General features: G+C 43.3%; 1 protein-coding gene across 4 annotated transcripts in view; it reads right to left on the bottom strand.

The window, feature by feature from the left end:
- Positions 1 to 26405, bottom strand: part of slc4a3 (solute carrier family 4 member 3) — a 51712-nt gene extending 25307 nt beyond the window's left edge. The window contains exons 1-6 of one of the 4 annotated variants that reach the window (XM_037109223.1): positions 26255 to 26405; positions 17354 to 17716; positions 6516 to 6693; positions 5166 to 5416; positions 4858 to 5039; positions 2902 to 3128 (exon numbers count right to left, since the gene is read on the bottom strand). In XM_037109223.1, coding sequence (XP_036965118.1) covers positions 2902 to 3128; positions 4858 to 5039; positions 5166 to 5416; positions 6516 to 6693; positions 17354 to 17407 — 892 coding nt within the window. In that variant the 5' untranslated portion in view covers positions 17408 to 17716; positions 26255 to 26405. Of the gene's footprint in view, positions 1 to 2901; positions 3129 to 4857; positions 5040 to 5165; positions 5417 to 6515; positions 6694 to 17353; positions 17717 to 18322; positions 18449 to 18529; positions 18567 to 24746; positions 24767 to 26254 lie in introns of those variants that run through there. The other 3 variants (XM_037109227.1, XM_037109224.1, XM_037109226.1) reach the window with 3 other exon arrangements.
- Between the last annotated feature and the right edge of the window lie 271 nt (positions 26406 to 26676).

Raw genomic sequence — 26676 nt, 5'->3', positions numbered from 1 at the left:
TGTAACGTCTCTTTCCTTTTGTGTTGTATCGTGGGAAGCTTGTTTCCAACAGTGTGTGAGGGGGCCAGGAGCTGTGTGGGTTGGCTTCATGAGACAGAATGTGTGGGACGCCCACAGTGGAGACAAATCGTTGGCAGCCGTAAGAAGAAACTTGTCAATGGTCATCAGCAGAGCAGCGAGGGAGTCGATAAATGTTGCAACGAGCTTTCCAGAGTGACCGCGATTTGGAGGAGGCGGGACCAACGACAATAACATTTATCTTTTAACCATGTTTGCACACTGCTGAAGCTAATGGGGCTCCATTAGAGATGAAAAGACTGAAGACATTTATCAATAAAGACACCTTTGCAATATTTCTGATATAAGTTGAACATAATTCATTTTAATCTCTTTTAGGTTGCTTGACTTTATGCATTTTAACATCTACAGAAATACTTTTATTTATTTATTTATGTAAATATACTAAAAAATATAACTGTGATTTTCTCTATGACCAGGACAAAGTAAAGAATTTAACATATTAACTGTAGCATGCACATAACAACATAACCACATTTAAAGGCCAGTGTAGATACACTTTGGGAACTGCAGAAAGAAGCTGCACACAAAAGAGCAGCAGCTGCTGAGTCACCCTGTCAGGGAAAATGATAACTTGGTTAAAAATAACCAGAGAAAATATGTATCTCCTTTTATAGAAAAGGAGACCGAAGATCCAATCGCTGAAGATGGTCAGACGAGTCATGTAATGACATTTACCTCTAAAACAGCCCTGATGTCTCTGAACTGTTGACGTGGTCGTGGAGGCCGAGGAGAGAACTGTGTAGTTGTGTCGTTTACGGCCAGCAGAGGGCGCTGAACCCAACACAAAACGACTTAATCCAGCATCCAAACACATCCATCCACAACATTTTATTTGTGGACCAGTTAAAAGTGATATTCTGACAGAGACCTTGATGTGTTAGGAGAGCAAAACAAACATTTACACTGTGTTTTATTCAGCGGTCTGCGGTCCAGATCACATCAAGAGGATCCAGCGCTCTGTCAGGTAGGAAAGGTGCTGACGATGCATTTCCTTTATTGTTAGGAACGAGAGGCGAGAGTCTGAAGTCATTAATGTTCAGATCAGAGAGCTGATGCAACTAAAAATGGACACGCTCACTTGTTTATCTATAACATTTTAATCTTGATGATATTTGGCATCCTTGCTCTGGACCGGTACCTCACACATCACTGTTGTGTAGTTAAAGTATCATCAAATTATTGTTGGAACTGCAGCATTTCCATGAACACACAGGCTGAACATGCATTAAAAACATGCTTCGTGCATGACTACATGAAACGCTATAGAGGCTCTACAGTGATACCACAAATATCCTAGCAACCACATCGGGTTCCGTCACGGAGGTCTGACGGAGAACTGGTGGAGCGCAGTCACCGTGTGGTATGAAACAAACCGCCATCTCACAAAGATCTCCCCACGATGTTGTTGTGGCGTGGGCGAAAAGTAAAAACTGAGTCATCTCAGGCGGTACGTTTAACAACAGCAGCAGCAGAGGAAATCATCTCACACACTCCTGCTCTCAGGCCTCCATTTACTAATGTAATATAATTCATTATCTAACAGTAAAGTGGCCAGGTCACGATCGGTGGGACAAAACACACCTCAGTGCAGCGACTGACTCACAGTTAAACCACTATTACAACAGCTGATTGGGAAAAAAATACCATGGCTCGCTGAACGTAACGCTGTTGTTTTGCTGTATGAACTATTTTTGCTCCACGGTTCCCTTCACTCCAACCCTCAATTAAAATGCGTTCAAGTGATTGAACTCTGAATGTAATGCATTAACGACGGCCTTAAAATGACCTCGGAGTGAAATGAGCACTATCGAGGAACAGTTACCGCTGTGAGGTCTCCGGTGCTGCGGAGTGTTTCTCATTAACCTGGTAGGCGGAGTAACGAGAGCCTTCAGACATTGTTCCTGTCAACAATATAATCAGAGTGCAATATACAAATCATAACATCTGCACAGTTAATGTTTGACAAACAGCATCATGATGTAGTACTGTGGTGCTGCAGAGAAGTCAGCCTACAGATCTTCCTCTGCAGATGTAAGAAAACACGTTGCTTTGGTTGTGAGTCACATGGAAATCATATTATAAGTAAGATTTCTTTAACAACATCCTCCTGCCCTTCTTGAGAGGAATATCAGCTCATTAAAACAAAGCTCATTTCCTATCTCAGCATGTAAGCTAGCTATCGACCTGCGTGTGCTAATATGAGATGTTTGATACGTTGACTGTTAGCAGAGGCTACATGTAGCCTGGTTCCGTTCCACTGCTCATGTTTCTGTGTTTCTCAGCATTGGAAGATGGATCTTGTCTTTCACTGCATCTTAACCCCTCTCACGCATGGAAAAACAGAAAGAAATGTGCTTTACGAACAATAAGACATCCTTTCCTCTTAAGCATCAAGTGAAGCAACATCTGCCATCTTGATTAAATTTTGATGAAGGGGTAGAGTGTTTATACGCTGCAGTGTTCAGCTGAGAGTCTCCTCGTCACACTGCTCTTCAGAGACATCTCCTCGCTCTCGCTCCTCAGCGCAGACACAAGAGCTTTGGGACAATCTCCCGCTCAAGAGAAGATCAAGGAGCGAGGAGAAAACAAACAAGAGTCTCGGGATTTAGAAAAAAAGTTTGCATAAAGTGGATGAGACTGACGCAGATGTGCGGGTGAGACCCAACAACTAAGAAGATCACTAACAGATACCTACAGTAATTCACTGCTGCTGTTTAAGGTATAATCCCCAAAACAATAACACAGCTAACATATAAACCCAGTGGATAATAATTATCCAGCTGTCGGTAATAAAAAAAGACCTCCGTTTCATCTCCTTACTTTTCATGTCATCCAGATCAGCGCTGGCCAACATCTGGGCCTCGGCCTCGTCGGTGGGCACCTGCTGGTAGACGGCCGTCTCCAGGGCCGTCATGCTGCCGATGCAGATCCGCTCCCGCAGGTCGTAGTTGCTCCGCTGGGTGCCCGCCAGGCGATGGTGGACGGGCTTCCTGCGGAACCAGCCGCGGGTCGTGGTTGAACTTGAGGGGTCTGATCCTGGGGGGACACTGACAGAAAAGACGGACACACGTTGGAAAGAAAATCCTCAAAATCGTATGACATGAGGAAATGTTGTCACACAAAATTTAAATGCTAAAATGGTAAAATTTCAAGTTCAAATAAAAGTTTAATGTTGCTGTTGAGCTGCCTCTTGGTTGCACTGCTGCCTGTTCACCAGCAGGGGGCTTCACAACACAACCACAGAGCAGGAGCTCCTCAACAACCCTCTGAGTCATCCTCAGCTGCTTTCACTCAAACACAGCTGAACAATCCTGCATGGCACAGGCGTGATGGTGTTTCTGTTCCCTTTTTATTCTACCAGGCATCAGCAGAGCCAAATTCCTGAATCACCAGCGGGTCCCTGACCTCGATGCTGCGAACGGCATTCATCATAAATTCATAATTATGACAAAAAAACAAAACAAATCCAGTCATATTCTGACGGTTGTGTTTTTTTTGCAAGCCAGATGGGTCATCTAGGATTCAGCTGGAGCCATTGATGAGCCATTACAGTCTTAAGAACGGCACATGTGGGTTATTAGCCTTGATTTGTTTGATGCCCACGTTCCTAATGAAACATTAAAGCAGCTAATGTACAGTTCACATGCATATAACTGAGCCTCTGCATGCTATTAGAGCAGAGACATCACTGTGCTCTTCTTCTGGTGTGAGCTGCTAAAAAGCTTTGTTACTGTAAGCGTCGCTTGGTCTGATGCTGGGGGTCAGTTCACGATTTAAGAAAGAATGATATAGAATATTAATCACTTCATCTTGATCCAGCTTTGTATTCCTCTCTTATATAACGACCGATAGAATACTTGTTTCTGACCGACTGCAGGAGGCCGTTAAAAACAATACACCACAAATATTGCTCCTGTGTGAGTAGAAAGCAGCGTTGGTAAACCCGCCCAAAAGGCATATTAAACTGCTGGGAACCATAGCAACACACTTCTGTGTTATGTGTGCTTCATTCTACATTACTGGTAAACCCTCCGTGAAATGAAGGGTAAACTGACGACAAGCCGCACAGCTAATATCTTTTTTATATCAATCGACCACAATGGATTACAGACGGCATGTCATATGAAAGGAGCGGCTCTACAGTGTTTTAGCATCTTCATACCGACTGTTGTAGTTTCCTTGCCCACATCTTTACTTCACTCTCGTTGCTCCAATTAACCTTGATAAACCCTCTGTGCATTGCCTGCCCAGCACCAAACCTGCAAACATAGAGGAGCGTTTAGCAGCTACAAAAACGGATATTTGACAAATGAGTCGGTGGAGACCAAAACAGAGCTCAAAACAGATGGAAAATTGGACTTATGTTCATCCCGTTGTTAAAACTTTTCGGCTCATACAACTTGAAATTTAATAGAGGTAATCTGCCCTTTTTCAAAGTTAAGTCAACTGTTAAAGTTTATAGTGTGTGTGTGTGTGTGTGTGTGTGTGTGTGTGTGTGTGTGTGTAGGCTACAGTACTGATCTGATTTGATACTGATTTTTGGCTAATTAGCTGCTAAAGAGCCAGATATTTCACTAGTTAGCTGTTATAAGTAGCTTTACACAAGCTAACTGCTAACTCTGTCAGCTGTTTGGTGCTTGAGTCTACTTTCCAACTGTCAACTGAGAAAATTTGAATGGCATCAAATTTGTGGGTTTGAAAGCAACTTGATGTTCATAAGAGAAAAGAGAAACTATAACTACTTCTCAGATCATATACTACATCTGGAGATCGTACCTGCTGCATGCTGCTTCCTCTCCATCCGCCTCCTCATTCTGTCTGAGATCAACGATCCCCCCATTAAGAGTCTCCCTCTTTATCAGAGTTGGTGCAGCTTTCCTCGACAATTCTTCGTTTTCCGTGTGAAAGGCAGTGAGCGGGAGGGGTTCCTCCAAGTCCTCTTGGCTCCCCAAACTAAACTGAGAGGAAGAGGAAGATCAGTGAGAGAGGAGCAAGACGCCGACATGCTGTCACTCCTCAGGTAAAACCACATCCTGCCACCTTCACACCGTGGAGGCCCCCCTGGTTCCTCAGTCTTATTTTACCTGTGGTTGGATGACATGTAGGTCTGTGGGCGTGGCAACCGTCCCCTGTCCATCAGTCTCAGACTCCGCCTCCTCCTCATCTACCTCTTGGATGGTGGGTGTAACGTCCGACGGTGGCAGAGAGGTCTTTTTTTTCTTCCGCTTCTTTTTGCGGCGTCTGTCCGTGCTGTGCACTCTCTTGCGTAGACGCTGGGGCAGGGGCAGGTGGGTGGACAACGGGTGGTGCGTGTGGTGGAACGTGTGTCTGTGATCTGCATAAAGAAGAAAATGATGAAGAAAATCGAAGGTTGAACTTCTGCTTTCTGACTGTTAACAGAGTCACACAGTGTTTAATGCTCTAAGTATCTCAGGTCTAAGGGCACTCGGGAATCCAAAGGACTTTGCAACACAACACGCATTAAAACTACAACAAATAGTTACCCGGATATTTGTACAGCTAAAGCATCATATCTAAATTAAGTCTTGAGTTGCAGAACACTGCCTGACGGTGTTGTTTTTAGCTGCAGCCTTTTGATTCCATTAAATTAAACATGCAAGGAGAAGAAAAAAAAATGGTGCCACTCTCAGAGGAGGAGCTCTCTCTCTCCACCTAAATCCCTGTTAAACACTTGAAAGACACAACAACACAAACAAAAGCTTCAGATTTTGATTAACATGCAGTAATGGGTGAAACACATCGTTGTAATAAAGATCAGAAGGGAGCTGCTGCTCCTTCTAATCTCAGCCACTATCATCTGCTACCATGCGGCGCTCATCTCTGTTACACTAATCCATCGATACACTGACACACACACAAAATCTGCTGTCCTGCGCTGAAAACTGATCTCTTAATCTGATACAACTCAAACTGTGACAGACAAGGTCAGTATTTACACACACATAAGCACATTTATATTTAACTGGATTATATTCTTACAAAATAATTTGGTTTCACAACAGTGTAAACAGTCGCAGTGGATGATTTTGCTATGAGATTGATATCCGATGCTAATGGCTCTGTGAGGCTGTAGAGCTGTGGTGCTATATGCTAACGTCAGCATCCTAACATGGTCGGACTAACAGTGTTGATGTGCTGATGTTCAGCAGGTGTAACATCGACCATGTGCACCAGTTTAGCTTGGTGTGTTAGCATGCTAGCACATGCTATATCCAAGGGTTTCCTGGGAAGGTGACCATGAATATATGTAGGATATTTCAAAGTATTCCATCATGTAGTTGCAGCAGGAATGACACATTGCCACTGCTATAATCAACAAAAAAAATCAGAAAAATAAGGAAAATATTCCAAGTAAGACAGAATGTGGCTATTCCAAATTGCAGGCATATTGTCCACGCGGCAGCTTTGCTTACATTCAAAGTCTTTCTCGGTGTAGTGTCGGCCCATCCTGTCTCCACTGGTGGACGCGGAGTCGCTGATGATGTCACCAAAGCGCTCCACAGACAGCGCCTTCTCCAGGTTCTCCTCCTCTTCTTCATCCTCCTCATTTTCCTCTACTGGACCTTCCTCATCCTCCTCCTCCACCTTCACCTGGAGCAGGATAAAAAGACAGAGGAAGATTACCTGGTACAAATGTTGGTACTGTGATAATTACAGTGTGGGACGATTCATATTCACTGTGATGAATTGGGGGAATCAGTGCATGAAGAAAGCAGTCACCATCACTGATTGCATGATTATTACATGGATTATGCTCCTCTGATTGGTGTATTATATGTACTTCCCAGGACGGTAATGCAATCAGGCGTTCTTTAAACATAACACAGCTTGGCTCTCACATCACAGATAGCACTCACACAGGGAATACATTCGTGTCGACTCAAGGCTGAATCCTAATGCGGGATGAACATGGAACAAATGAACATCGGGGACTTCCATCGCTAATTCTGTCCTGTCTCCTTCAGGGATCCCTTGTTTCAGTCTCTATTGATGCCTGCAGAGTTCAAGTCTATAGGAAGAGTGCTGGAGCTGCCGTTTCAAGGGAGCGATCACATTTTCCTCTCAGTCAAGAGCGAAGAGACAACCAGAAGATGTACTGTGAGTGACCTACTGGTGAGAATGGACTGATTCAGGGATGAACATCGCTGCCACCAGAATCTTACAATGAATCCTGAACTTAACAGAGAGCAAATAATGTCCTGGGCCCGGCAGCAGCTTTCTGGATCATTTGTAATCAGTCCATGGACGACTTCAAGAATTGCAATAGTGGGTATTATAAAAGCGAAACTCTCAAGCTCAGGTTGTGATAAAACAGACTTCAGTTTGGCAGATTTTCTTAGATGTAAGAACTGATATTTTCTTGTGGATAGGAACTTTTTTCCTTAAGCTCTGTCCCTGACAGCTGGCTTTTGTTCATGTTGGTGTTTTAACTGCTGACTTTTCTTATGCTTTTCTTGGAGGCTGTTCAGCAGTCTGTGAGTGTAGCTTGTGTTCAAGTCTTCACCATGAAGACCTTATCCTGTGAGAATGAGTGAAATGCTGCTATATCGACCACTTTATCAAACTTTTATTACACCAAGACAGCGACCCCCTGTGAAGACTCTACAACCCGTAATGAGGGTTGGGACCTGCATGTTGGAAACCAGTGGTCAATATTATTGAGAAAGTGTCTAAACACACTTTATGCAAGTGTGTGTGGACTGAAGATAGTGTTGCAACACCAATTCCAAAGTATAACGTGGTTTGAAAATGTATTTTAATTTGTTACTGTACTACATTTTCTGGTCTTTTGTATTGAATATTACTGTACAAGTGTTAATTTACAATAAACACATGTAAAAATGATATCAAGCTTCATGTCTGTGAGTATATATCATGTTGTGACGCTAAAGATAAAGAAATCTCCTCCGTTTTCATTAATTTAAGGTTCACTGTAACTGATAATAACTGTGTAATGCCATAAACGTGACATAATTTAACTGTGATATGTCATTGGTTCGACATCGTGCTGTGGAAATCTCACTGCTGCAAGAATCTCCTGCAAACACACCTCGCAAACACTGTACCTGCCCCGATTTCATCCAAAACCCTCCACAATCGGCCTTAAACTGTGTATTTGCTTTGTATTTGTCACAGAAACAATTCTGTTTCAGTACAACAGGCACACAGTGTCTGTACATCCTCCACGGTACGTATAGAGGACATCAAATCAATACAACAAAGTGCTAAGCAGCAGAGAACTAATGCACTAGACAGCCCCTGGAGACGGCGAGAGCTGGAGGGCGTGTCCTGTCGGAGCCTTTTTTGGGGCCCCTGATTGGTCGAATCACTGGGGCAGGCTGCTTCCTCCGCCTCAGATTGGTGCTGGCACGGCGAGCACTCTGGCTACTGTTCTGTGGTCTCAGATTTCTCTGTGCCAAGGCTCCATTACTTCCTAATTACCAGTGGGATGGAGGGACAGGATACGTTTAATGATCCGAGCTACCTATCTGCACGAGGCCGAGGTAGATGAAGCCAGACAGATATAAAGAGGAGAATTTTAAATTGAGCAGTAAAAGTCTTGTTTTTACAGGACCACCGGCTCAATTTATTCATTACCTCAGGTGCCTTTTATTCCAATAAACCTGCCCTAGTTACATTTCAGCCTCCCCACCTTATCTCACTGATTCTCAGCATCGCACCCTGAATTCAATAAGTAATGGAAGAAGGAATAATACACTCAGCCGAGGTAGTTATTAGAGTAGAGGGACTTTAGCTACACCTGCTTTTTGCCTCCGTCGGTGCAAATGACTCAAACTCTTTCATGTCAGCTTTGAAGTCAGACCGGGTGGAGGGACACAGGAGGAGGGCAACCCCGGTCCAGGTGGTGCAGGGAGTGTGTGAGGAGGAGGAGGAGGAGGAGGATTTGGACGGCAGACAATGGAGTACAGTGATTTTTTTTTTTATTTTTTTATTTTTTTTTTTAGATGCTGTGCATTTTTATCAACGATAGGCCCCAATGAGATAATACAGTGAGCGTGCTTGTTAAGAACAGACCCGTCTATAATTAGTTTTCGGGTGCACAGAGTCTCTGATGTCAGCAGGAAGATTAACACAGAACATTTAATCCGTCTAATACAAAATTCTGTCGTGTGACAAAGAAATCTGTTAGTTTAGCACCAAAAAAACAACTTAAAGTCAGAAAAAAAGGGAAGTTAGAGCTCCTTTAGTGACTGTAGCGTGTAATATTTCAGAGTGACTGTGGGCACTGATATTCAGGAGAGGATTTAAAGCGCAACTCCACTAGTTTTTCAAGTGTGTTTACATGAATTGAGGAATATTACAGCAAATGTAAGAAAAAGCTGTATAAACCCTGAAGTGTCTCCAGAGGAAGCTACATGTTATCTGATAAATTACCTCCAGCGATGTCACTAGTCTTGCACTCCTTTAACTTTAATTTAAAATAGCAATAGCAGGTCCAGTAGAGGAAAATGAGGAGGATGAAGAAGAGGAGGAGAACCTGGAGAAGGCGCTGTTGGGGTGCAGGGTCAGGTTTTTGTATTTCATCTTGATTAGGCTGTTGTTGTTCACTTTGCAGCTACACATACACGACTTTTAAAATCCTTTAACTTAGCCAGCCAGGAGAGAAGTAACAATGTAATAAATAAAAAAAAATAAGTTTAGAGCAGTTCCTCTCAGATGAAGAGTTACACAGTTGTTCTATATTTTTATTATATAAATGCAAATATTGCGTTATGGGATGACATTTAATCGATGCAGCAGAAACAGAGATATTCCCTTAATTATTCCAGAAATCCTTCTTCCTTTTTTAAAGAGCGGTGCCTAGATTACCCACAATGCAACTCAACCGCATCACTGGAGGCGATTTATCAGATTACATGCAGCTTCCCTGAAAGCCATAAAAAGAGTTTGTACTACTCCTTTGATGAATGTGTAGTGTTCACAAACACACTTTAATGAGTAAAACTGGTGGACTGAGTTTAACTTAAAGTTAAATATTTAAAATATGATTAGATCTCTCAAAAGTGGGTGTGGCTTAAGTATGAGTTATGGACATACCTCCTTCATCAGCACTGTTATATCAAGTAGAAGTGGCTTTGGAATCAATCAATCAATCAATCAATAAATAAATATAATATTGCTGTTAGAGACCCACGAGCTGGCAGTGGCGTGTGCCTCTACACGATGGGTGGGTTATTCACATGGAGCTGCTCCAAATCACATTTAATTAGTTAAATGTATGTGAATGCCCCCCGAGGTTAACATGAGTCATCACGAGCGTGACAGGAACAGCGTCGACGTGTCTCGGCATCGATTCAACAAATCTCTGGACGTTCCCTCATTTGGTGTTTTGATGACTGCTGCCTAACAGTTCAGTCCCACATCTCCAGCATACTGTGTGTTCATACTCGGTGTGTGAGCAGCGGGTGTTTCATCACAGGGGGAAAGGCGATCACCCAGAACGTCTCTGTATTGATCTGCAGTGACCCCCCCAAAACATGTCGACATCACGTCCCGCCGCGGCACGACAGAGACAAGACATATGTTCTGTTTCTCCACGAGGTTATTCAGGTTTTTCCTTTATTTTTTTCACCCTGCTGTATTTTCTAGTGGAGAGAGGACAGGAGAGGGATTCTGATTTAAAAATACTTTGAAATATTTGTGGACACTGTCGATATACCTTCGGAAGCTAACACGGGATAATAATTGACAAAGAAAGAAGAATTCAACATTCAGTGTTTCTCACAAAAACATGTATATTTCTAGCAGACCTGCTGAGGACATTTTCCTCCTCACTAAACATTTGAAAATGCAATGTTTTGAAAATATTTTGGAACTGTTTTTTTGGAAATTTCTACACTGGCATCAGCAAAACAACACATTAGGTATTGGCTTTTAGTTTTTTTTTCATCCTTTTTAGACAGTAAACTGACTGGATCTCAATGTTTTTGGGGTGTTAGTTGGATAAGAGAAGCCACTGGATCATGTCACCTCGGGCATTTTCAGGATGCTTCGTCATGTTGTGTAAACCGGCAGCACGGAGGAATTATAGAGTCCATTTGAGTCAGCCGTGTTGCCAACATGCAGATGGCGATCTCCTAATCGTATTGTTGTAATGAATGATGGATAAGAGCTTCTCATCTGATCACAATCTGTTTGCTGTGAGTGTTACCATCTACATCAAACACAGTCGTATCAAATGCATGACAATGTGCCTACTTTGCAATCAATCAAGAGGATGGCGAGGAGGGGGGGGGAACCTACGCTGAAACAGCCGCTGTTAGTTGAAAAAAACATGGGCGCTCTAACCTTTTCTGGTGAACCGGCCAACTTCTACACAACATTAATATTTCATATTTAATGGAATGCTGAGCCAGAGAGATACATTGAAATATTTATCAGCTGCTGAGTAATACAGAGGAGGGTGTGTGTGTGTGTGTGTGTGTGTGTGTGTGTGTGTGTGTGTGTTGTGTGTTTGCCTCGTTTGTCAGGATCAACTCGTCAGGAAAACCCTCCGGAGTGAGGACACACAGAACACAGGTTATTTCTGTCTAACACGTTAAGTGTGCAGCACGAGGTGGACGGGGATTGCTGTTATTAGGTCTAATACAAAGGTTAGGGAATGTAATTAAGACTCAAGTATGAAGTGAACCAGCAATTTAAAAACAATTTGGTTAATGTCAGAGGGAGGTTTTAGTCATATCTGAATAAGAAAAATGTTCAGGGACACCCAGAAATGCAGCTGCTCAGCAGCACAATGGTGAGAGGACTTAAACAGTGAAATACATTCTTTACTGATCACTTCTGAACAGTCGGGCTGATAAGAGTCCCTGCTTTCTGTTGCTTCCTGTTTCTTCTTCTTTTTTTTCCTTTTTTTTTTTTTAAAACTGCTTCCCATCCCGTCCATCCCTTCATCTCAGCCTCTTCTGATTGGAGGAGTTGGCTCGCTTCCCAGACCAACAAATCACAACTAACATATTTTTTTTTCTTTTTTCCCCCACACAGCTGATGTTTACGAGCAATTATTAAACATGTCCCATAACTCAGTGTGATTTCTTTAAATGGATGATAAGCACGTTTCCCCTCATTCCTCCCAGTTTTCATACACTCAAGTGTCTGACAGACACAATTATTTCTGTGACCTCCTCGAAACTTCTAGTCTGCCGATTTCACGCAGCAGAAACTTTGAAGCAACAATGATTTCATACGTAGCTCTATTTTTAAACAAAGGCCAAGTAAATATTCTTTTCTGTAATTTGTTGTCTTCTGTAATTTGAGGTACTGAAATGCTTAATATCTCCTTCCAATCAAGTCTAACACATTTACATATACTGTAAACTCAGACTGCTACTGACTGGAAAAAAGTTTTGCAAACCATTCAGCCAAACAAGAAATAAACTCATTATTTTAGTCTTTGAACTCTAAAAACAGTTTTCTCGATTGTCATCCTTGAGAATCAAATTCCAAATGTCTTAAATCTCATTATAACACATGTTCCTTAACATAAGCTGTGGGTCTGAACCAAGTATGAGCCCCCCGTGAAGTCCGATTGGATCTGACTGGCAACCTTCGAAAATGCAGCAGTAGCAACTTGTCAATCACAAGGTGGCCACGCCCTGAAGCTCATCCTGCTTTATCATCTATTTAACTCTCAATGGGACCATCATTTAGAGACTGAACATCATGCTGTGTTGGAGAGGACATGAAACTTGCGATCGAGACCATAAACTCATCAGAAAACTGTTGACTGAGGTAATGAATCAAGTGAGAAGTGGGGAGATTTCCTCATAAACTTATATACAATCAGGCTTGTTTTGCAACCAGTGGAGTCTCCCCGTCCTGCTGGTCATTAGAAAAAGTCTGCACATTTAAGACACCTCCGCGCTGGCTTTACTTTTCAGACCCTGAAACTTGGACTACGTCTTTTTTTTTTTTTTAGTCACTAGTTTTGAACATTGTCTGGCTATACGACAGGAGCTTATAAAAGCTCCTCCCACTACTGGATCAGTTTTAGATTTAGAAGGTTCAAACCTGTTTTTAATGAAGCTTTTCTAAGAATGATTTACTTCTGTGGCAGGTGCAAACCCAAGGAAACTGACAAAACGCCAGCAAATGAAGAAAACTTGGAACGTTTGGACATAAATTCTGCACCCAGATAAAACACAGTCAAATAAAAAAAAAAATAACCCAAAAAAACACTGATTCTTTGATGCACGTCCAACCTTTGTAGATCAGTTGATACAATACGAATCCATTGGCAGGAATCTGCTCTGCGTCACTGAGCGTGTGCGTCATTGTGTAATACAGGAACGCTGCTGTGTGCTGAAAACTGCCACAGGAAACTTTTTTTTGCCGTCCCTTAAGCTCCACCGAACACTATAGCTTACACTCAAGACCTCCTGGTTTCAATTAAAGAACATCTTTATCTTGAGACGCCCTTAAGAGGATCTCTTCATACCAAAAAAACAAACAAACTGCAGCTGACGTAAGCTGACGGCAGCTGGTGATGTTTCTGCAGCACCAATGAGACTCAGCCGAGCCCAGAGGAGGTCGCACACACACACACCATCACACCGGATCGCCTCGGAATAAACGATAAGTCGGTTGTAGTTTAGAGCGCCATCCATCAGCTATAGGAGGCGGTGATGTACAGAAGCAGCCTGTCTGTTTGTATGGATGCTCTCTCTTTGTATTTTAAGCACAAGAGGGCACAAAGTAATTGAGGGTAGACAACTGAAGGGTCCACTCATGCAGCCCAGCATTCAGCCTATTATTTCCTTCAAATCAGTGTCACAATATGCTGTACGCACACTGAGGATGGCATGGTCCCCGCTGTGCATAATGACACGTCACCTCCTTCGCTGGCGGAGCCGCTTCTCTGAGAGAACACAGACTAATCTGTTTCACATGAATAGCAGCTAGAAAACGTTCTGCTGTGAAGGACGGCGGCGTTTTCAGTTTTTTGTTTCCCACAGACCCCTGCGTGACTCATCCCTGTGTTGAGACGTCAAAGGCGAACAATTCAGTCTTGATGACATTTAACTGCTCCTTTTATTACCGATAGTCACTCTGTCGTCTGAGGGAATTCTAGTCCTTCAACTGTTAACGAAACAAGGGATGAAGACATTGTTAACTGCAAAACTGGTCCCCTTATTGGAATCTCTGCAGCGACGGGGGCAAAGTAAAAACCTGCGACGATATTCTCAGTTTTTGGGGTTTTAAAGTCCAAACAGCAGACTCCTTTTTACTCATTAAATGCTTTCTTATTTTGTCTTTCGTTATTATTATTTCTAAAACCTATTAGCAGTGTTGCACAATCCACTTCACCTCCTCTGTGAGACTGCTCTGTGTGGACTTAGTGTCTTTTTTCAGCTAATTAGCTTTTCTGACTGATAGGCAGCAACCTTGCAAACTTGGAGAGGAATGGTAACCAACAAGGACCTCGTTTAGAGACACAAAAGCTTTCTCTACAGAAAACAGGTGAACTATTGTGGTGTTTTTGGCTGTTCATTCACACGGCGACGGCATACTTGGATGCTTGAAAATGTGAGCTTTTGAAGCCGAGCTCCGGAGTTACAAAGTCGCACCTGGCTGCTGAAATGAGGGCTGTATGTGGCTATTTAAAATATGTGTCTGGACGTTGTTCTATAAGGCCAGAATACTGAAAATAAATGAAGTCTTGCTATCGGCGATGTGACTGCAGAGGAGAAATACCCTGCAAACTTTCTGCAGACTGACGAAGCCTCTCTGGAAGAGTTGTTTCTCCCAAACCTGACCCAGGTCCACAGTTCACAGACCGAACACTGATACTGTCCCGGTTGTGTTTGTCGGCTGCTCCTGCTTCATGAACAAGCTTCTAGAGCTCAACATTTATCATGAATTCTGCTGTCCAAGTGCTGGTATTACCATGTCCTCACTGAAAATGTCTCATAATACCCCCCAAAAAAAGGGAATTTTATGAAACCATTAGGCACTCTCTGGGAAACCTGTTTTTCTAATTGTAAAATAAATATCCAAACTAATGTGAAAACATCAGGCTGAGTTCAGGAGTTCAAATCACATCTTTTAACTTTATATCAAAAGCGCCGTCTGAGGGAAGTGAAACAGGCCCTTTTGTTTTCTGACATTCACGATGCACGAGCTGTCTGAAAGGGTAGCAGTGGCCTGAGGGCGAGAGGCGAAGAAACAGTCAAAGCTAAATGCTTCTTGAAAACATCGAGCTGAGAAAAAATACACGATTCAGGAAGTAGAAAAAAAAAAAAAAGAAAGAAACACCACGTCTAACATTCACGTTGCATTCCAGCAGAGACATTTTTACCTGATCCACTGCCATCGCACGCCAGCCTTTAATAAACGAGCTCTTTGGCAGCTGATTGGTGTGAATGTGTGAAACGAGTGTTGGAGATTGTGCAGCTCAGAAATGAGTTAACACAGGGCGCGGAGCACTTTCTCACAGATATCTGTCGCACCATCTTATGAGGTCTTTTCTTCGCTCTCACTCCAACTCCTCAATCTCAAGCTTCGAGCCACACCAGCAGCATTAATGTGCCCGACTATGAAAGGCCACCCACTGTAGCCACAAAGGACTCTTTCACTCGCACACTGAGCACGACTCCATTGTACAAGCTGACATAGTGACTTCTCCTACAGTCATTGTGTCCAGACGTCTCTCTCTTCAGATATTTGGCGCCGTAGTAGTTTTCTCTTCTGCAAAGTCAAACCCTCCTCCACTTGTCAGCAGTTCACATTTGCATATTCATTTTTGTTCCATCCTTGTGACAGCAGCTAGTCCCCTTACTGTTAAATCCCACAATGCAAAAGGAGAAATCAGATTATCTTTCTTGCATGTAGTTGGATTTTCATACCGCCAACGACCCTGCAGGATGAAACCAGCCTGAAAATCTCCCAAAGCCAAGGTAGCATGATGATATTCTTCTCCTCTTCTTGAGTTTTGATATTTCACAAATACGCTTTGCAAGAGTGAAATGAAAAGATACGTTCCACTCTTGTGTGTGTGCGTAAAACAGTAAGCTGAAGGTGTTTAGTTTAGCTTAGCATACAGACGGGAAGAAGGGGAAACAGTAAAAAATAATTATTCCAGCATCTCTAAAGCTGAACACCTTCAACACTGATCAAAAACTCAACTAACAAAGATTCACTTGACGTTTAGGAGGTTGGCATCTTAAAGGTTTGCCATTTGGCTCCGTTCAAGCTGCTCCAACATCTTTGAGTCAACATTGAGTTTGAAAAGAGAATAAAGTAACAGATATATTAAAAAGTAGCTACTGTAACATCATCACCGTCTTTCTACTGCTCCGTGTTTTCCAGCGTGTTTGCTGCTGTCAATGTCCTAACTGCCTCTTTGGTTTAAATTTATAATGAACACACAGACATGGATCTTATCTAAGTCACCAGAAGAGTGAAGAAGCACTTTACCCAAAAATATTGGAGCCCGACCGATGAATCACTTGGCCTATGAAAGATTTATCAGGGAACATGTTGTCCCAAATACATCGACATGAAAACTTCTTTCTCCAGATTAAAATGCAGAAAAAAGATGCTTGGGGTGGTTCATGATTATTACACTCCCACCGAAGTTTACTCTTTCAGTGAACTGATGCCAGTTAAGGTCACTGGTAACTTGTAAGACATGCAGGTATCAGCAGCTGCTCCGAAAATTTTTGTGCTTTTAAATAAGCACAATTTGTGAGTTTGAAAGTGATGCACAACTAAACAAAGGATACGCTCCTGTCTAGTTCATTCCTCAATACTCTTCCTAAAGAAAATCTATGAGTGAAGTCAACAGGGCTTAGTGAAAACACACACACACACACACACACACACAGAACAACTGTAGGAGTTACCTTACTTGCCACGGGGACTCTGCCACTGTTCTTAATCACTCAGTTGTTCAGGAGAGCTCTGGGGTCTAATTAGAGCACCTCGAATCAAACTGAAAGCTGCTGCCTTTTTTTTAACAAGGTTGTGCCGCTCAAAGCACCGGGGCCGGATGACCGAGAGGCAACAGAGCCTCCCCAGAAAATAACTGAAGAGCTCCGGATCAAACTAAAAGAGGAGCTGGAGCTTCGTCTTTGCTCAAGAAGAAAACACTTGACATGTCATGTGAGCAGAAACCAAAGTCGTGCCTGGTTTTGCTTTAAGATTGTGTTGCCAGATGTTTTCTAAAATCGTGTTTTATGTCTTCAACTTGCACGATTACATTTAAGAAACTCCTGGATGTTATTCTTACCTGCTGTAGGTTGATCAACACATCTATCTCTGGGGCATGACCTCCTGTAGCCATGGGGCCTGACGTGCAGCCAGTGGGTGAAGAACAGCTCTACGACAAGGACGAGCGCCTGCAGGAAAGACGGCTTGAATCGAACTGAACAGACAGGCTGGGTGCCGAGCTGCTGCGGGGGGAAGGATGTGACTGGACGGACAGTCCTGGAGGTGAAGGACGACAGGGGTGGCAGGGTCAGGTTAGGGGAGTAAGCCGGAGAGGGATGGAGGGAGAGATGGGGAGCAGAGCAGGGGGAGCCTGGGGGAGGACGGGGGATCAGCCTTTCTCTTTCACGGTTGGGGATCCAGGAAGCCTTTGGGGTGGCATAACCTGCAGGAGAGTGGACGAGAGAAGCGAAAAGTGTGATGTGAGCAACCGTTGGACACAAACCAAGCACATATAACGTACCGCAACGGTGTGAACAATCGCTGTAACACACACCTACACACACAGCTTGAAATAATTGAAAAGTGAATAGCTTTTCATTTTAAAGCCCTCCATGTAAAATGTGTTTCTGCGTGTTGCCTCGATGTGATCAGGACGTTTCATCGCTGCCTGTTTTTTAAACTTTCAGTTTCCAGCCCTGGTTGCAGGTGGAGTGAGGTGCAATTCTAGAGAAAGACAGTCGATCGCTGTGTCTGATTCGCAGGTCGTCGAGTAAAGATGTTTTGCTCTGGTGGCCTGACCCTCACCGTCGCTATCTGACGAGGGGAAATGACACTCAGCACGAATGTCTTTATCCAGAATGGCTCGCTGCACATTTCAGATCCTTCACCTCCAGCTGGCTGCTGGTTTGTCAGTATGCTGTTTGGTGCTCAGCAGGTTAAAGCGAAACTCTCGCCAAAATGCAACCCAGGCTTTATTTTGTGAATGTATATGAGTCAAACCTTCGTGTAAAAGCATAATTACAACTAAAAAGGCACTTTTAAGATTTACCGTATTTTCTTTTTGGGCTCAACCTCATTTTGAGTGGGAGTGCTACGGGCACTTTGACGCTAGCATCAAGATTTTAAAACAGCAAGAAGTCTCGACACAACATGAAACTCTGCTCGTAGTATCACCAGGGTCTCTACACATGAACACGAGCACTGAAAACATTGTTTGTGTACACAGAGTTTACTAAAAAGTTTTTGAACAGCTCACCTCAGCAGTAGCTTCTTCCTCTAGTCGTCGTCATGGCAGCTGAGAAGTGTCGATCCCATGACGACGGCAAGCGGAACAAACAACTGGTAACGTGAGTTGTTCAAAAACTTTCTTTTTAGAAAACTCTGCGTACACAAACAATGTTCTCGATGCTCGTGTTCATGTGTAGAGACCCTGGTGATACTACGAGCAGAGTTTCATGTTGTGTCGAGCCTTCTTACTGTTTTAAAAATAGAGATTTTAATGCTAGCGTAAAAGTGCCACTGAAAATGAGTTTGAGCATCAAACGAAAATATGGTAAATCTTAAAAGTGCCTCTTTTGTCGTAAGTATGCTTTTACACAAAGGTTTGACTCATAAATTCACAAAAAAGCCTCGGTTTCATTTTGGAGAGAGTTTAACTTAAAGTACAGTCGATGTATCTGAGCTCTTTCCTTGCAGCTGACTTCTCTTCTTACTATCTTCACACTGAAAACATGTGTAAGCTGTTTCTGGCAGCGTCCTGAAGTTAACAGGAACCTTTATCTTATCATATTTCATGTCTTTGACTCAACTTTTATTCCCTTCTGCAACAGGAGCTACTCGGCACTTCATTAGTCTAATTTGAAAAAAAAACACTGCATATTAACAAACAAGAGAAGCCATCTTGGGACCCAGTGATGCTAAAAAAAAACACAAAAAAAAAAACAGACACAGCTGATTATTATTCCAACATGGAGGGAAACAGGTGCCTCTCGTCCATGCAAACATGTCACAGACTGTTGGTCTGTTACTACTCTGGCCAGTGTGAACGAGGGCGAGCCGGAAAAATCACCACTTACAAGAAACTGTTTTAGCCTCTAGAAGTGTTTCCACTCTGCGAGGATTATGTCCCATTTTTTTCGCCAGAAGAGACAGAAAATGGAGAATGCCACAATTTGCAGCTCCGGTGATTCCTCTCTGCAGAGCTGCCTTTATTCTGTCTTTTATAATATTAACTGTACTGTTCCGTTCATTATATCACTTTCCCTTCGGTGATATTCAACAATGACACAGTGCTTTTACAGGCCTGATCACAGAGACAAAACAGTGCGTGCAATTAAGAGACAACACAAAGCAAACACCCGAATATTGGATCCCGTGTGGACCAAAATAAAGTCGTGGGAATTTAGGGAATATGGCTGATGATTCCCGAGAGAGCCACCCTACTTGGAGCTGCTGCTCTCCCTCTATCACAACACAGAGGCCCTACATCTGTCTCCGTTTTTATTCAGCTGACTCATCCGCTCCCTCCGAGACATTTACAGCTGGCTCATAGCTCGCATTATGCACACGGCGCTGCACAAATAAAACTACGCTGTTGATACGAGGGAGCAGAACAGTTTTGGGTTAGTTTCTCTGAGCGCTCCCCGCACGCACGGCGTGGCATCATCATGCCGCGCTGCATCTTTCGAGAACGACCTACAACACGGCGGGTCAACGCCGCCTGAAATCTTTTATTCAAAGGATTATTTTTGGTGGAAGAAGCAGGTCTGACCCCTGTTGAGTCATGTTTTATGCATTCGAGGTATCAAAGTCAAACAATTGTGCATACAAATGCTGAAAACTACGGAGTTTCTGTGCTGGCATTCTTGATTTAAGTTGAAAAAGAGGACAGAGTCAAGTGTTTTATGGTTACTCCGCCCATTATTGGTTTAAAAGAATGAAGAATCCTCTTGTTAGCTTTATGGAAACAGCATATGATCCGTCTGTGCACTGACAGCTTAATAAACCACCTGCATGTGGGAGAATATACCCCCTACACATGTCCCCTTCCTGCCTCCTATTGTGTCTGAAGGGGCCGGTGTCTCATCCTGATTGGGCCACCCGTGGGGTGTGTAGTCACCTTTTGCCAAAGCTGACCCAGTTCCTGCCCGGCCCGCCGCCACCACCACCGCCCCCGCCTCACTCACTGCTCCAGTGATATCAAATGTCCCACCTTTCTCCATTCCAGCTGTGTAATCAGAGAGCTCTGAATGGACGTGGACTTTGAATGTGTGAAGGTACGGTGACATACAGAGGTGACGGACACTGATAGTGTTGGTGGTGGTGCTGGTGGTGCTGGGTGGGGGCAGCTGGATGCCAACAAACACAAATGAAGAGGAAGACAGCACCCTTAGTGAATGACAGGGCTGCAAAAAATAAGAAGACCCCTTTAAATCAATCAGCTATGTATTTGATTGCAGGAGCGGAGAAGAAATACTGCCCCAAATGTTCGGCCATGTGGAGGCCAAACTCACACACTCACCACCTGATCCTCAAGAAACACTTGATGATGACTAACATGGTTATAGAACTGTATGTCATGAAAATACTGAAATAAAGGATGAGTGGAAATGTTACTCATTAAGATGCAGCGATTACGCAACTTCAAGTATGACTGTTTTATTCCTGTGGTTTGAAAGATGACGTGTTATTGGTGTTCATCGCCAGATGCTAGATTTGATTTCAGAGTTTAGAAGATATTTACTTTGAGTGTGTCATCGTTTGGGTTTGTTGATGTCCTCTTTTATTTTGTAGTTTCACTCTCTACTTCCTCTCTTTGTCTGTTTTTCCTGCCCTTTTTTGCTCCTCACCTGTGTGGCATCAGTTCATCACTGTGTGTATTTAAGCCTGTTTTCTCATCAGTCTTTGCTGGTTTGTCCGTGTTTCTACCTGTGTTTCCTCGTGGCTCTCTTGTTTGTTGAGTTTGTCACTGGGTGATTTCTGTTTTGTTGTCTCTGCTTTTGTGGACTTTTCTCCGCCTGCCTTGCAGAACGGTAAACAAACCATTTCAGACTTTTGGTCTTCAGTTTTTTTTAAACCTGCCCCGTTTCTGTATCTGTATTTGGGTCCTCATTAGTTGGTACATCATGAAAAATAAATAAATAAATACAAAAACCCACAAAAGAAACTTGTCATAGTTTTTCGTGTGACCTCGAATTGTCAGACTGAAACTAATGAGTGTTTTAATTCATATTAATCTGCTGGTTTCTTTTTTTTTCAATTCATTATTTTTGGTTTGGGTTATAAAATGTCAGACAAAAAAGTGAGAAGAGCCAATTATAATGTCCCAAAAGCCCAGAAATGCATTTGGATTTGATTGAATTAAGCAGCGTTCAGCGCATGTTGCGTCACAGCGCGAAGGTCCCGTGTTCAAGACCTGGCTGGGGCCTTTCTGTTCGGTTTCTTTAAATTTGTAGAAAGTCATCCAAGGTCTTGATTTGTCAGCAATTTGGCAAAAACCTAAAAAAAAAAAAAGGTATTAATTTGAACAGAGTGGAAATAAATTCAGTTCAGACAAACAAAAGCAGCAAATTGTGACCAACAAAACGCTGCAACTTCAAAGTGTCATTGAATCCATTAGTCAGCTTTTTGTTTCAGCTCCATTTGGTTTGTTGGCTGAAGTGATGAGTTTGCTTTCGATTAGATTTAAACATGTTTACATCTCTCAGTAACAGAACCACTGCTGCCCATGAACAGAAGTGTCTCCAAGCCACTGATATGATGGCATCACTTAACAAAACTCCATAATTAACCTGTTTTCCTCTTCGTTGCTGCTCTTCGGTGATATTTTACAAAAATAACCGCAGTCACAGTTCTGCTGTATCACATTATACCAGCAGCCAAAATTCATTTGAGGAATTAAATGAAAAGCCATTTTTCACCAGACTGTTTGGAAAGAAAAGCTTCAGGGCCCTGAGAGAGCCGGAGACGGAGAGGAAGAGGAGGGTGGACGTTAGTCAGCGGGGGGAGAGTTCGATGTCGATGTGCTCAGACGCACAGACGCTCGCGTGGTTATTTTTCAGCAGCATGGTGTTTGTTGCACATCATTTAATCAAAGTAACCACAGTGGATCATCGTCCCTAATGGCAGCTCGCTTCTGAGCAGCACTTCACAAATTAGACTACAGATGCCAAACTCATATCTGCCCCGTGGCCTCCAGATGGCTTCGGAGATTCAATCAGCTAAAGAAGACTTCCAGTCCGAAATCAGTCATGAAGAAAAGATATTAGTGAGTTTCACTATTTGTCTTCAGCTCAAAAACCATTCTAGAGTCAAACTTCATTATGGTTAAAGGTCAGACTGAACAACATTTGTGAGCCAGTTACATGTAAGAATTTTAGATGTTTTAATCACTTTTTTGTTGGCCGTGTAGGGGCAGATTGTAACATGACATTCAAAATTAGTCTCTCAGTTACCTGTGGATAATCTTTTAAAGCTGCTGGATTCCTGGATTTTCTTTGTGAAAGACTCAGCCATCCAAAGAATGTGACTTTATGCACATTTTCCAGTATCTTTTCTCACTTCCTTTCAGTGACTGCAGTAGCTAACATTAGCTTTTGTTACAAGACTCAGTTTCGGAGCTAACAAGCGGCTTCCAGCACCATGCAGAGGCTGCACAAAGCCTCTTTAGACTTTGGAGACAGAAACATTGCAAGCATTACCACAGTTCACGTCAGCTAGCATTAGCTAAGTAAACTAGTATAGCTAGCATTAGCAACGTTAGGTGGTGCATCAAAATGGCAACTGCTTCAGGGGAGGAGAACAATCAAACCACACAAGGTGACGCACTGGGTGGGCCTGGGTTCAAGACTGGGACGGGCCTTTCTGTGCAGAGTTCCCATGTTTACATCCTACAATCCATCCTGTGATGAACTAGTGGCTTATCCATGGTGTTCTCCAGTGTCAGTGACCCTGAAATGGATCAGCAGTTTCAGATAATGGATGGATGTTATCAATAACATCATTAAATGGGATATGATAAATACCTGATACACCATTATTTTCCTTTTTAAAACATGGCAGGAGTCGGAGGCTTTGAATCCCTCGACCATATTCACCATAAAATGTTTGCAGCAAGTTACTGTTTGTGATCAGGAAATTATATCATCTGGCAAAGAAACCGGAGAGAGATTAACTTTGATCACAGAACTAAGAAGTCTTGGCATCCGTGCAGAGACATCTTGCAGAATTTCACAGTACACACTGACAAACATGGACACAGACTGGTGGACTTCACATACAGTGCAGAGGGAAAAGTGTAAGATCACGAGCTGCTGCAAACCACAGTTAACCTGTTAGAAACGCACATTTCCCTCTCTAGCACCACTGTTATTACTCAGTGCTTCATGCAGTCTCACATATCTGGACTGCTTCCATCAAACAACAGGCGGCGCTGCCAAAATTTCATATGTGCAGCCCCACGTTTGCCGTCTCCCACAGAACACAATGCAGTCTGAGTGTCCTCATGCTTCCCTGTCGACCGGAGAGTCTGAACAGAGGTGGCAAGCAGAGTCATCACTCTGAGGTCTTTGCCCAGTAACAACCACTTCCCCCCCCCCGACTCCAGGCCACATCCAGACACTCCAGTCACAGCAATGAGCTATTTCTTGATGTATAGATCTATTTTTATAGACAAGTGGGCCACAGACTCAGAGTCAGACTGGACCACGGTGTAAACTTCAACACTGTGACGGTGCCAGACCACAGCAAGCATACAGACAATAAGCTGTTTGTATTGATATACTGATCAGTAATGTGAATACATTAATACAATCATCTAACTAATAGCCTAACTTCAGCTGCTGAGTATAAAATCATATAATTGGCCCTCTTTTTCTGTGAGTGATGGGTAATTTATCAAATTTCTTTAAAGATGTATGTTTGCATCATTATTGGTTGCTTGTTAGCATATTTACATTAGCATTTAGCTCAAAGCAGAGTCACTAACGAGGCCGTTGAGTCCTGTTGATTTAAATGACTCATTCAATGCTGTGATGCTGACGATTTAAAGGTGTAACTTGTAGAATATGGCCAGTATTAGAATATAGCTCCACAAACACAGGAAGAAGCATATTAGCAGAATAACCAAACACCGCTGCACATGGCTGGCTATCCTTAGCCAGCTACCGTTAGCTGACTAGCTCATGGCTCAGTGAAACTTGAACTTGAGGGTGAATGGTTGTATTTTTCTGTTTAGTAAGGAAATTAGACAGCTGGCGTGGGCTTTATTTGTGAGCTTGGAATTATTGTGTCTTGCAGGTAAAAAGGGCAATTACGAGACAGGACTAAGGGGGGCTAGCTGGTTAGCATCATGGACTTTGTACTGCTAGACACAGTGTTGGAGGTGCAGACCCATTCACTCCTATGAAATCTAGAGATGGATCGTTTGCGAGCGAATCAGTTCGAAGGAACGACTCTAACGCGAACGAACTGACCTGATTCCACGTTTCACTTCCCCCTTGTTCGTTCTGTCGTTCTCACAGACGAGTCGCTCTGTTGTTCACTGTTTAGTTATCAGAGTGGTGAAGAGGACTGAGAGCCAGCCAATCATATGCTGAGTCTAGAACACTGTCGTTGAATTTCAGCCAATGAGAAACAGGAAAGCATAGCAACTGTTTCTTTGAAAAAGAAAACATTTCATTTCAGTCGGAGCTCATCGTTCTCATTCAGCCAGTCAGTCACACTTGGCTTACCTTCTTCAATACATGTCAATTTAATGTCAAGGTGACAATGTCATTGCGTCTTGGCCACTACGAAAACTGGCTTCATGGCCTGGCGCTCCTCCTGGGGGCTAGTTGGTTAGCATGCTAATCTCAGTAGACGTCTCTGCGACACAATACAAACGTCTTTTGACTTAAAATCAACAATGTTTGTTTACTCTGTTGATAATTTACATTAAATTTTGGGGGGTTTATCTTACAAATTGCTGCTTTTGTCAATAATCTCCACTGACACTATTTTGGGCTGGAGACGGAGCCTCGCTCAGATCTGGTATAATTAAAACCTACTGTATGTTTACGATGAGACACCGTGAGAGAAAATGTGTTTATAAGCCTGCACTGACCTTTTTAATCACTCCGGGTGAATTCATAAGCTGTCTGAGGGTCTGTGTTATGTAAGTAATGGTTAATATAATGATGGAGGATGTACAGTAGGCCTCCTGTAGTCTGCTGAGCTGTTGTAATCCCACTCTCTGCTTCTTCTGCTTCTTCTTCTGCTGCTGCTCAGATGTAAGTGGTGCAACAATCGATATTCGCACTCAATTCTGAAATTATTATTTATAAAACACTGAAGCTGAAGGTGTCGGGTTCCCACAGCCATGAACTGAGCATCCACCTGCTTTAGAAACCCCTTTAATGTGTGTGGAGGTCCCAGCAGCACCATCACCTGTCTGTCCTCAGCAGAGGGTGGATGCTGAGTCATTACTATGTGACCTGACCCGCCTCCAGCCTCCAGCCTCTCTCTGAACCTGAACCTCCATCTCACCCCTGCTCACATGTGACATACATGCAGCTTCTTGTGCTCCATCAGTCAATGCTGTTTGGCTTCACAGTGCACCGCCAGCACCACCAGCAGCTGCAGCTACAACACCAGATATCAACATCGTACAACCAGCGAGCCTCCGCCTCCGCTGCTCCACCTGCACACAATGAAGACGTCTCCGCCTCGCAGCGCAGCCGTGCGCCCGGAGCCGAGCCTGTCCCTGCAAGGACACACTCACACACGTCCACTTACAAGGTTGCACATGCAAAACACATCCATGCTGCACCTCCTCCTCCTCCTCCTCCTCCTTCTGGTGCACATGCGTGTCTTTGTTGCACACCAAGTATCCAAAACAGCGACTCAGCTGATCGTGTGTCTGACGCCAGTGCGCAGTTGCCCACTCAAAAGTCAACGCATTTGCAAGCCATTCGATTTGAGTTTTTGTTGTTTTGTTTCTTACCTGCGATGTGGGGAGAGCAGTCCAGCTGTGGGAAGAAGAGGAAGAGAAAAGAAGAAGCACGACGCGGAGAGGAGGATGCTGCAGACTAGAGCGGAGCGCAGCAGCGATCCTGGTCCATACCGAGAGAAACAAGCAGAGACTCTCTGCTGCTGCTGCCCGAGCTGAAGGATGCTCAGCTCACACACCACGTGACCACAGAGGACAACCTGCCATCTGAAGCACTGATGGACACAAACAGCGAGCAGCGGGGACACGATGGGTTTAACAGAGGGGGGTGATGTCAGTGTGGCCATTAGTGTTCATACACTCAGGTTGTTATTAATAGTTATTATTATCAGCAGCAGCAGCAGTGAATGTAGTATTACAGTAATGTAGGAAAATGTAGGAAAATGTCTAGAAAAATAAAATTCGGTGCATTTATT

This window comes from Acanthopagrus latus, chromosome 9 (assembly GCF_904848185.1).
Source record: "Acanthopagrus latus isolate v.2019 chromosome 9, fAcaLat1.1, whole genome shotgun sequence".
In the NCBI taxonomy this organism is placed as follows: domain Eukaryota; kingdom Metazoa; phylum Chordata; class Actinopteri; order Spariformes; family Sparidae; genus Acanthopagrus; species Acanthopagrus latus.
The sequence above is the reverse complement of the archived record's forward strand: the minus strand, read 5'-3'. Positions and strand labels throughout refer to the sequence as shown.